At 41.7% G+C, this 11,776-nt stretch overlaps 1 protein-coding gene across 1 annotated transcript in view; it reads left to right on the top strand.

The window, feature by feature from the left end:
- slc5a12 (solute carrier family 5 member 12) overlaps nt 1–11,082 on the top strand; it is a 32,018-nt gene extending 20,936 nt beyond the window's left edge. Inside the window, 7 exon segments of the mRNA XM_080189826.1 lie at nt 4,765–4,841; nt 8,751–8,777; nt 8,779–8,822; nt 8,910–8,976; nt 8,978–9,114; nt 9,202–9,305; nt 11,021–11,082. Coding sequence (XP_080045952.1) covers nt 4,765–4,841; nt 8,751–8,777; nt 8,779–8,822; nt 8,910–8,976; nt 8,978–9,114; nt 9,202–9,305; nt 11,021–11,082 — 518 coding nt within the window.
- The last annotated feature ends 694 nt before the right edge of the window (nt 11,083–11,776 follow it).

The following is an 11,776-nucleotide window of genomic DNA, read 5'->3' on the forward strand; positions in this document are numbered from 1 at the left end:
CGGGTTTTAAATCCATGTCCCTAGAACATGTAATCGCAGTTGATAAGAGCAAATTACTGTGAATGCTGGAATCGGAAACCAAAAGAGAAAATGCTGGAAAATCTCAGCCTGTCTGGCATCATCTATAAAGAGAGAAAAAAGCTGAAGTTTCGAGTCCAGATGATTCTTTGCCAAAGCTAAAAGGCACAGAAAGTGGGAGATATTTATACTGCAGGGTGAGGGAATGAAAGATGAGTCATAACCACAGAAACCAGGGGAAAGGCTGCTAATGGCAGCCCATAGAGAGAATAAAGGGTGTGAATGGCCAACCAGCAGAGAAGCTGAAATTAGAGGGTAAACTGTGACAGATGAAGATTGGGGGGGGGTGGGGGGAGGGAGGTAAAATTTAGAAAATGGGGGGAAGGGGATGAAAAGGTGAGGAAAGGGGGATAAAGTAGGGGGAAAGAGTGGGATGAAAAATGAAGAAAGACAATAAAGAAATAAAAGGTAGAGAATGGTTAAAAATTAAATAAAATGAAAACAAAGGAGAAAAGGTGGGGTAGATCTAATCATCTGAAGCTGCTGAATTCAATGTTGAGACCAGAAGGCTATAAAATGCCTAGCCAGAAGATGAGATGTTGTTCCTCCAGTTTGTGTTGAGCTTCACTGGAACATTACAGCAGCCCAAAGACAGACATGTGGGCATGGGAGCAGGATCGTGTGTTAAAGTGGCAAGCAACTGGAAGGTCAGGGTTCTAATTGCGCACAGACTGAAGGTGCTCAGTACAGCGATCATCCAATCTATGCTTGGTATCTGCGATATAGAGAACATCACATTGGGAGCAGCAAACGCAGTACACCAAATTGAAAGAGGTGAAAGTGAAGCGCTGCTTAACCTGGAATGAGTGTTTTAGACCTTGGATGGTAAGCATGGAAGAGGCAAAGGGGCAGACATTACACCTTCTGCGATTGCAAGGGAAGGTGCCATGAGTGACAGGAGAGGTGTTGGGTTTAGTGGAGGAGTGATCTAGGTTATTCCGGAGGGAACGGTCTCTGCGGAATGCTGACAGAGGGAGTGAAAGGAAGATGTGTTTAGTGGTAGCATCACGCTGAATTTGGCAAAAATGGCAGAGGATGATGCATTGCATGTGGAGGATGGTGGGGTGCAATGTGAGAACAAAGGGGACTCTATCCTTGTTCTGGGAGGAGGGGAAAGAGTGAGGGAGATGGACTAAATGCTGTTGAGGGCCCTGTCACCAAATGTATTTGGGAAACCACGGATGAGGAAGAAGGAGCACATATGAGAAAGGTAGCATCATCGGAACAAATGTAACAGAGGCAAAGGAGCTGAGAGAAAAGGATGGAGTCTTCACAGGATTAGGGTGTGAAGAACTGCAGTCCAGGTAGCTGTGGGAATCAGTGGGATTGCAATGAATATTGATAAATAGTTTATTGCCGAAAATGGAGCCTGAACGTCAAGGAAGGGAAGTGTCTGAGATGGACCAGGTGAAGATGATGGAGAGGTACTTTGATGACTATTTTGGTGTTGTTTCATGCTCCCATCCAAACCTTGAACAAATCATCAATTTGCTTCCAATTTCCACCCTTCCATTGCATTCATTGATCCTTTTGGAATAACCTACCCCTCCACTTTTTTTTATTCTCTGTTCACCTTTCTCCGCATCACCCCCCCCCCCCACCACCACCACTCTTTCCCCTTTATCTCCTTTCCTCACCATTTCTCTCCCTTTGCTTCCCCTTTTCCCCCTTTTTCTAAATTTTACCTCTCTCCCACACATTAACCCCCCCCCCAACTTCTTCATCTGTCACAGATTAATTCTAATTTTAGCTTCTCTGCAGTTTGGCCATTCACGCCCTTTATTCTCTCAATGGACTGCCATTTGCAGCCTTTCCCCTGGTTTATGTGGCTACGACTCATCTTTCATCCCTGCAAAAGAACAGAGAAAATTACAGCATAGGAAAATGCCCTCCTGCTCTCCATGCCTGCACCAACTGTGCTGCCTGACTTAACTAAAACCCCCCACCAGATCCCTCTATTCCCATCCTACTCATGTACTTATCAAGACACCCTTTAAAAGTCACTACCGTATCTACTTCCACTACCTAACCCAGCAACGAGTTCCAGTGTAAAAAATCTGCCTTGCACATCTCCTTTAAACCTTGTTCCTCACACCTTAAACCTGTGCCCCCTAGTAATTGACTCTTCCACTCTGGGAAAAAGCTTCTGACTATCCACTCTGTCCATGCCTCTCATAATCTTGTAGACTTCTATCAGATCTCCCTTCAACCTCCATCGCTCCAGTGAGAACAAACCAAGTTTCTCTGATCTCTCTTCAAATGCTCTCCATACCAGGCAACATCCTAGTAAATCTTTTCTGTACCCTCGCCAAAGCCTCCACATCCTTCTGGTAGTGTGGCAACCAGAATTGAACACTATATTCTACGCATGGCCTAACTAAGGTTCTATAAAGCTGCAACATGATTTGCCAATTTTTAAATTCAGTGTCCCGGCCGATGAAGGCAAGCATGCCATATGACATCTTGACTACCTTCTCCACCTGCATTGCCACTTTTAGTAACGTGTGTATCTGGATACCCAGATCTCTTTGCCTATCAATACTCTCCAGGGTTCTGCCTCTTATTGTAGTTTCCCTATCTATATTAGACCTTCCAAAATGCATTATCTCACATTTGTCCGGACTAAACTCCATCTGCCATCTCTCCTCCCAAGTCTCCAACTGATTTTTATCCTGCTGTATCCTCTGATGGTCGTCACTGCTATCCGCAAATCCACCAACCTTTGTGTCATCTCCAAACTTACAAACCAATCCAGTTACATTTTCCTCCAAATCATTTATATATATATATTATAAACAGCAAAGATTCCAGCACTGATCCCTGAGGAACACCACTTGTCACAGTCCTCTATTCAGAAACGCACCTTACACTGCCATCCTCTGTCTTCTTTGACTGAGCCAGTTTTGTATCCATCTTGCCAGCTCACCGTCTGGTCCCATGCGACTTCACCTTCTGCCATGAAGCACCTTGCCAAAGGTCTTACTGAAGTTCATGTAGACAACATCCACTGCCTTATCCTCATCAATCATCTTCATCACTTCCTCGAAAAACTCGATCAAGTTCATGAACATGACCTTCACAAAACTATGTTGCCTCTCACTAATACGTCCACTTATTTCTGAGTGAGAATAAAGCCTATCTTGAAGAATCCTCTCCAATAATTTCCCAACCACTGATGTAAGCTCACCGGCCTGTAATTACCTGGATTATTCTTGCTACCCTTCTTAAAGGAACAACATTGGCTGTTCTCCAATATAAATACCACCCACTTTCTATGTCTTCTAGCTTTGACAAAGGATCATCTGGACTCAAAACATCAGATCTTTTCTCTCCTAACAGATGCTGCCAGACCTGTTGAGACTTCCCAGAATTTTTTCTTTAATAACAGTTTCTGGATTAGTAGTCTAGTGATAATACCAGCAGGCCACTGCCTCCCCAAATCCCTCATGACCTAACCCCTCCCTTGCTCTGTAACCTCCTCCAGTCCTACAAGGCTTTGAGACCTCTGCACTCCTCCAGTTCTGTGCACCCACAATCTTATTCATTGCACTGCTAACAGCTGTACTTACAGCTGCCTAAGTACCGAGTTCTGGAATTCTCTCCCTATATCTCTCCTCATCTCCACCTTTCTTTTCTCCCTTAAGGTGCTCCATATAGTCAATACTTTTTGTCCAGACTTATTGATCATATATTTTGACACCTTCATAACAAATTTCAAATAACAAATCTTAATAAGAAATTTCTGTCTGATCCTTGCTCCAGTGAAAAATTCTGGAATCTTTCACTAGGTTTTTTTTTGGTGCTTTATAAATGCAATTTGCTGTTGTTATCTTCACTTGATAAGATTCCCAAGATAGTGTTGCACCCAAGATTGTTATTGCTTCTGTCCAATTCCTTCAGATTTCAGGATCTGAGGAGTAGCAAACATCAGCATGTTATTGCTGATGAAAATATCCTTTTTCCATGAAGCAGCACAGGTTCCTTTGCCTAGAGACTTTCTACTAACTGTTTTTGAATAAAAACCCGATGGTTGTGAAGCCAGTGGTTATTTCTGCTGTGGTAGAAGTGGCCTGCCTTTTCTATCCGTATTCCTGATTTGGGACAGAAGAGTATTGGATCCACAAAGATGTGGATGGGATCAGCACTAAATAGTAAATGAGACATGGGAAATTTTATTTTGTGCAGTAACTAATTAGAAGATGAAATGACCCATTTGACAAAGTGGCAGAAGCTGAATCTACACAGCCATATTTATATTGGAAATAGATAAAAGGAACTTGCAGGCTAATGGAAGAAATCAGATATCTGAGAGAGCTGGCGCAGGCACAATGGTCAGAATGATCTCCTTTTGTTCTGCAAAATTTTCCATGTGAAATGGACAACATCGAATCAGCCTTTGGTTACACACCCACCCAGTTTCTCTTTCTCTGAATTTCAATCAAGCTGAAATGCATACTGGCTGGAATGGTGCCCCCATTCTCTATTTCAGCAAAAAAAAATACCATATCACAAGTTTTACACTGATTAAAAACTTGTCACAGCTGATTTCTCACACTGCAATATGTTTCTCCAGTAATATTGTGGTTATGACTAAATTCTTATCATTTGCAATATTTGAACAGATATGAATTTCCTTATGAAACTTAAAAGTACCTTTTGATATACGTTATGTATACTGTCTTGGAGGCGTATTGTATGGTGTAGTTTGTACTGCGATGGCAGTTCTGCCATCCTTAATGGGTGGCATCATACAGATAAATTCAGTACAGTTTATGAGAATTGTCTTTTTTTTAGAAAGCAATTACACTTCTCTACTTTTGATTCTAAACTGTGAGGCTGCCCACTTCTCTGAGCTGTTTTATATTCTGCCCTAATTGAATATGGATGTTTTTAGATGCAGACCCAGTAACTTATATCAAGATGCTTTGGCACTAATGCAAATTGCTCGCTGTATGAGGTAGATGGTAAAACAAGCAGTACTTCTCAAATCTTACGCTGCCAATAAAAATGGGCCCAGATTAGCAGTAAACCGGTGTGTTCTCAAACCTTATTTAATGTTGACACTACTGAAAGAAGTTTTCTTACTCTGATACCCTGCCTAGTGCTGTCACTGCCAATTTCTGCCCTATTTCACCTGCATTACCTTCTGAAACATAGAACTCCTGGTTGTCTTTAAGCAACACAGGATTGTTTGATGACTGCAAAGTCCCATGATTATTTCATTGTGCACATAGTATTTAACAAAGATTTCCATTCACTCTGGTTGCATTTAGTTCCATATTAAGACCATAGTATTAGAGGGTTGGATGGTGAGAAATTGGTTGAGTGTATTCAGGAGGGATTTTTCATTTCTCATTCAGTATGTGGTTGGCCCGACTAGAGAGGGGGCAAAACTTGACCTCCTCTTGGGAATAAGGAAAGGTAAGTGACAGAAGTGTTAGTGAGGGATCACTTTGGGACCAGTGACCATAATTCTATTGGTTTTATGATAGCTATGGAGAATAATAGGTCTGGCCAAAAAGTTAAAAATCGAAACTGGGGCAAGGCCAATTTTGATGGTATCAGGCAAGAACTTTCAAAAGTTAATTGGGAGAGTCTGTAGGAAGGCAAAGGAACATCTGATAAGTGGAATGCTAACGAAAGTGTGTTAACCAGGGTTCACAGTAAACACATTCCTCTTAGAGTGAAAGGCAAGGCTGGCAGAAGTCAGGAACTCTGGATGACTCGGGATATTGAGGCCCTGGTCAAGAAGAAGAAAGAGGCACATGACAGGCATAGGCAGCTGAGATCAAGTGAATCCCTTGAAGAGTGTAGTGAGTGTAGGAGTAGAGTTAAGAGAGAAATTGGGGGGGCAAAAAGGGGACACAAGATTGTTTTGGCAGATAAGGCAAAAGAGAATCCAAAGAACTTCTACAAATACATACAGGGCAAAAGAGTAACAAGGGAGAGAGTAGGGCCTCTTAATGATCAACAAGGTCATCTATGTGTGGATCCGCAAGAGATGGGTGAGCTCCTAAATGAATATTTCTCATCAGTATTTACTGCTGAGAAAAGCATGGATGTTAGGGAACTTGGGGAAATAAATAGTGATATCTTGCAGAATGTACATATTACAGAGAAGGAGGTGCTGGAAGTCTTAAAGCGCATCAAAGTAGATAAATCCCCGGGACCTGATTAAGTGTACCCCAGGACACTGTGGGAGGTTAGGGAAGAAATTGCGGGAACTCTAGCCGAGATAATTGAATCATCGATTGTCACAGGTGAGGTGCCTGAAGATTGGTAAATGTTGTGCCTTTGTTTAAAAAGGGCTGCAGGGAAAAGCCTGGAAACTACAGGCCAGTGAGCCTCACATCTGTGATGGGTAAATTGTTGGAGGGTATTTTGAGAGACAGGATCTACAGGTATTTAGAGACGCAAGTACTGAGTACAGGTAGTCAGTATGGCTTTGTGAGTGGAAAATTATGACTCACAAACTTGATTGAGTTTTTTGAAGGGGTAACCAATAAGGTAAATGAGGGCAGTGCAGTTGATGTTGTCTACATGGACTTTAGCAAGGCCTTTGAGAAGGTACCACATGGTAGGTTGTTGCATAAGGTTAAATCTCACAGGATGCAAGATGAGGTATCTAAATTGGCTTCTTGACAGAAGCCAGAGAGTGGTTGTAGATAATTGTTTTTCAAACTGGAGGCCTGTGACCAGCGATGTGCCTCAGGGATCAGTGCTGTGTCCACTGTTATTTGTCATTTATACTCATGATTTGGATGAGAATATAGGAGGCATAGGTTAGTAAGTTTGCAGATGACACCAAGATTGATGGCATAGTGGACAGTGAAGAAAGTTATCGCCAATTGCAATGGGATCTTGATCAATTGGGCCAGTGGGCTGACGAATGGCAGATGGAGTTTAATTTAGACAAATGCGAGGTGATTGAATCAGGGCAGGACTTACTCAGTTAATGGTAGAGCAATGGGAGGAGTTACAGAACAAAGAGAACAAAAGAACAAACCCATTTTCTGTCTCTGATACTTGCCTTACCTTCCTTGACATAAGTTTCCATTTCTATTGATATATTGTCCACTAATATCCATTATAATCCATCGAATTCCACAGCTATCTCAACTACAGCTATTTGCACTGCATGTGCTGTAAGGACTGCACTTTATTCTCTGAGTTCCTTCACCCCTGTCGCATTTGTTCAGATGATGCCACTTTCCAAAGTGGCGTGCGTTGCTGAAATGTCTTGCTTCTTCATTAATCATGGTTTCCCACTCACTGTGGTCTGCCATTGCAACGTTCTTAGCCATGATCACTGCCATTTACATTCGCTTCGTCTTTTTGTCGATGATATATTTGTCAATCTCCCCTGTCTCCAACAACTGGTGTGTCTCTATCCAACTCCCAGCCCTCCTCAGTACAGCAGTATAAATCTCGTTCTACTTTCTATTGTCTTCAGCTCTAATGATTGATCATCCAGATTCAAAAGTTAACTCAGTTTTCTCTCCACAGGTACTGACAGATCTGCTGCGATTCACCAGTGTTTTCTGTTTTTGTTCCAGATTCCAGCATCCGCAGTAATTTGCTTTTATCAAATCTAAACAACGTGGGTTAGCTGGAACACCTCTTAGCCCCACACGCTGTTAGGCCCTCAGCCAAATATGCAGCCAGCCAGCAGTGTAAACCAAGGTTGGCTGCATGCTACCTTCAGACAAATAATTAAGGCAGGTAGAACAAAACTAATTTAAGATAGACCCTAGCCATTCTCCAAGGATTTGATATTTATCTGTTGGCAGGTACTCTTGTACTGAAACAGTTCTTCCTTTTCTAGGGGACGCTTGTGCATATTCACAACAGTGTCATGTATTTCAGCATTCAAGACTTGTGTATTTTCTACCATGCCCAATGACATTTTGCTTTTAATAAAATTCTACATGTCAAGAGCAGGTTTTTTCTTGCCAAGCACCAAGAACTTGTTTGCCTTTTGCAGGGAGTTCTCCAATTATGGAAATAAGGCAACATGTTTTCTGGCACTGTGTAACCAGACAACCAGATCTCCCTCCTCAATGGGACTGAGCAAAGGCACAGGATGAACCCCAGCCCTTGTGTCTGATAATGGACACTGATGCATTTTTAATGCTTGATTCTGCTATTTCCATTTTGGCTGCAAGGTGGTGAACTGGACTGAGTTTGTCATGCCCAGAAGGTGGGATAACATTTATGTCCTATTTTATCAGAACACTTTTTTTTGTTCCTTTATGGTATTGGTAGACGCCAGTCCTTTCGATTTTTTTTTCAATGTCCTTAATGCCTCTTTTAATGCCAGATTAAGGAGAACTTTTACATTAATGGACCTTGTGTATTTCCTTACAGCAGTAATAATTTGTTGGTCATTTTCTAATCAACGTTTTCTTTGTGCTTCCCCAGCTTCCTGATTCCACTTAAACATGGTCGGCTTTCAGTTCTGAAGAAAGACCCTCCAAAATTCTGGCCCATAATTTCTCTCCACAAATGCTGACTGATATGCCGTTTGCATCCTTCAATGCCGCTTTGTTCCAGGTATTGTCACCACGTGCTATTGTCTTGTTTCCTATAAATATAAATCAACACTGAAGTGAGCAGCCAGAAGACTCAAAATTTCTTCTTCTCTGTATTAACTGTTCATTTCTAATTCACAGTTAGCATTCAGTATTCATGGGATGTGTGGGGGGGCCTATGCTTGGGTTATTTTCCTTGGGCATTTTATTTCCTTTGCGCAAACTGGATTGTAAGTATACAGTTTGTTCCCATCTTTGCCGTTATTTCAATATCTTTATTTTCCACCACTCTCAGCACAAATGCATGAAATATCTGACATATACAGGGTGCTTGATATCTGGAGTAGCCTTACTGTTCTGGCCTGCAGTTGGGTGGCTTTTTACATCCTGCACCAGCATCAAAGAGTCTACCCCTAGATTTAAGTACCAACAGTCGTATACTCGTGAACACAATGGATCTTTCCTCCACTCCGTTGCCAACCAAAATCACCGAAGTGATACACGGGTATGATTGGGTTGTTTTTGTTCAAATTGAGATTTGCAGTAAGTGAGTGAACGTGACAGTGATAATGCTGCTCTTTTTCCTTGGCAGACCACCAGTGGCAAATTACTTGTGTTGTCTATCGTACCTCTACTACAATGCTTTGGGATACCTGGGGACGGTGGCATGTGGACTTCTGATAAGCTTAATAATAGGTCTGTTACAACAGTTTTTTTAGGTTGATTAATCTTTGTAAAGACCTCCTCAACTCTTGGCATTTATCACGTCATTACACCTCATTACTCTTTTTTAAATATATTTTTGAACTTTCAAACCAAAGTTTGCAATGGATATGAAATAATTAATGATAACCCCTCTCCCTGGCCCTCTCCTCCTCTGTCCCAGATCTGGTTAAAGCCCCCTAGTAATTTCAGCAGCTGCACTCTTCCTCCGATCTCACCTCTGCCGATGGGGTTGGCTCATTCCGTGGATAGCAGCAACAGAATCTCCTGCTGAGCTATGAGATATTCCATATCCACTTCCAGTCCTGCTTGAGGCTTTTTTCTTCAAATCAGGAGCAAGATTGCAATGACGGCTTGTCTTAGATAACTTACTTTCACCATGGCCTCAAGACAAGAGAGGAATGCATGACTGACACAATGATTGGTAGCCAAGTCACTCTGTACCTTTTTCCAGTCTAAGGCCTTTCCTGCCCCTGGCCTCCACCCCACTGGCATTGGGGCCATGAACGATGCCTCAGAACAACTCATGGGGTTCCAGCATTTTCCAGCGTACCCTGTAACTTCCTTGCTCAATATTACACATAGAGAGGACTTACTCAATGTTGCTTTTAGTTTCTACGGTTCTATGTTTCTAGTTCCTCCATGGCAACAATTTTTATCTCGTAAGATAAAAGGGGAGTAATTCGACTGGTGTTTTGAGACCTATACCAGTTCACTAGGGATGGCAATAGACAGGCTGCTACAGGCACAACTCCATGTAGCCTTTCTCACTGATATCAATGAAAAATGCTTTGCTGGTGACACAGATTATGGCCCACGCCTGAAACTGACTTTGCAGAATTGATGTAAGTTTACACGGCACCGCAAGATTGTTTTTCATCTATATTTTGCTCGATGCAAGCTGTTGTTGTATTTGCCATTTTTACAGCTGCTAGAAAAAAAGCACCTTTCTCACAGGAGTGTTATAAAACAATTATGACACTGGGCCAAGTAAGAATGTATTAGATCAGATGACCAAAAGCCTGGCCGAAGGGCTTGAAGGAGGAAAGCAAGTTAGGGAGGTGGAGAGGTGCAGGGGGAGAATTCCAGAGCTTAGGTAACTCAATGCACAAGGTATAGCCTTCTTCATCAGCATTTATCACATATCTGTTTCTTTAAAAATGTACACCTGAAAATAAGTATTTGATGGATGTTTATGTCTAAGTACTAAATGGAAACAGTGGAGTAAGTTATCCACTGTGATGAGTAATTGTAAAATCACTATATAAAAAAGCAGATCGAATTGGGAAACCTCTGAACTTGTATAATGTTTGAAATAATATTTGAAACGTGTACACCTGACGTGTTAAGTGTAATTTTACCAGATATAAGTTTTAAATTATTTAATAACAGCTTGAGGTACCTGATAACAGCTTGGATCCTTGTTGAGTGCACCTATGAGATCTAGAGAGTGAGAAAGAAATGGAGGAATAACACCGATGAAAGTAAGATGAATTCAGAGTCAAATTAGATATGGAAAGAGAGAGAGGAGGCAAGATTGGATTGAGAGAGTAATAGAGAGAGAGAGAAAGAGGTCAGAAAGCAAGAAAAAATTAAAACAGTTTAAATTTTAAAAAATCTTGAAGAACAATTTACAACCTACAACAGGAATGAAACTTGACAGTTACAATTGTTCCCTTTCTCGGCAGTATTTCAAGGACATGAATCTCATCATCAGGAAGGTCCTTGTGCTATTAAGTACCAGCCCTAACTTTCTGTGGTATGTATAATTGGGAATTAAGGTGCAAATGCAGTAATTTCAAGGGTGCCATGGGGAGGTTGTGAGCAAGCTTGTGTTTACAGCGAGTTGATGGTGAAGCGATGCAAATTGTACAGCAGCTTGTGGTGATTTGCATTTCCTGGGATATGTCATCATTTTTTATTTTTTATTCATTCATGGGACAGAGGCATTGCTAGCTTTTATTTATTGCCCATCCCTAGTTAGTTGAGAGTCAATCATATTGTTGTGGCTCTGGAGTCACATGTAGCCAGGCCAGGTAGGGACGGCAGATTTCCTTCCCTAAAGGACATTAGTGAACCAAATGGGTTTCATGGTCATTAGCAGATTCTTAGTTCCAGATATTTTTTATTGAATTTAACTTTCACCATCTGCTGTGGCGGGATTCGAACCCGGGTCCCCCAAAGCATTAGCTGAGTATGTGGATGATAGTCTAGCAATAACACCATAGGCCATCACCTCCTCACTTTACTCTAGTGGTGGGCTTGCATTTTTAAAAGTGCCATTATTTTGCCAAGACATTCTGGTTCAATGCCAGACTTCCAAAAGATGTTTCAGAGACACGAATTTCCCCTGGAAACAGTCCCTGCTGGAATAATTCATTGAATTACTGCATTCATTACAGAGTATATTTTCACCGACCCAAACACTGATGTGCATCCAATTA

The sequence above is a fragment of the Carcharhinus amblyrhynchos genome, chromosome 6 (genome assembly GCF_965287045.1).
Source record: "Carcharhinus amblyrhynchos chromosome 6, sCarAmb.v2.hapA, whole genome shotgun sequence".
NCBI classification, from domain to species: Eukaryota; Metazoa; Chordata; class Chondrichthyes; order Carcharhiniformes; family Carcharhinidae; genus Carcharhinus; species Carcharhinus amblyrhynchos.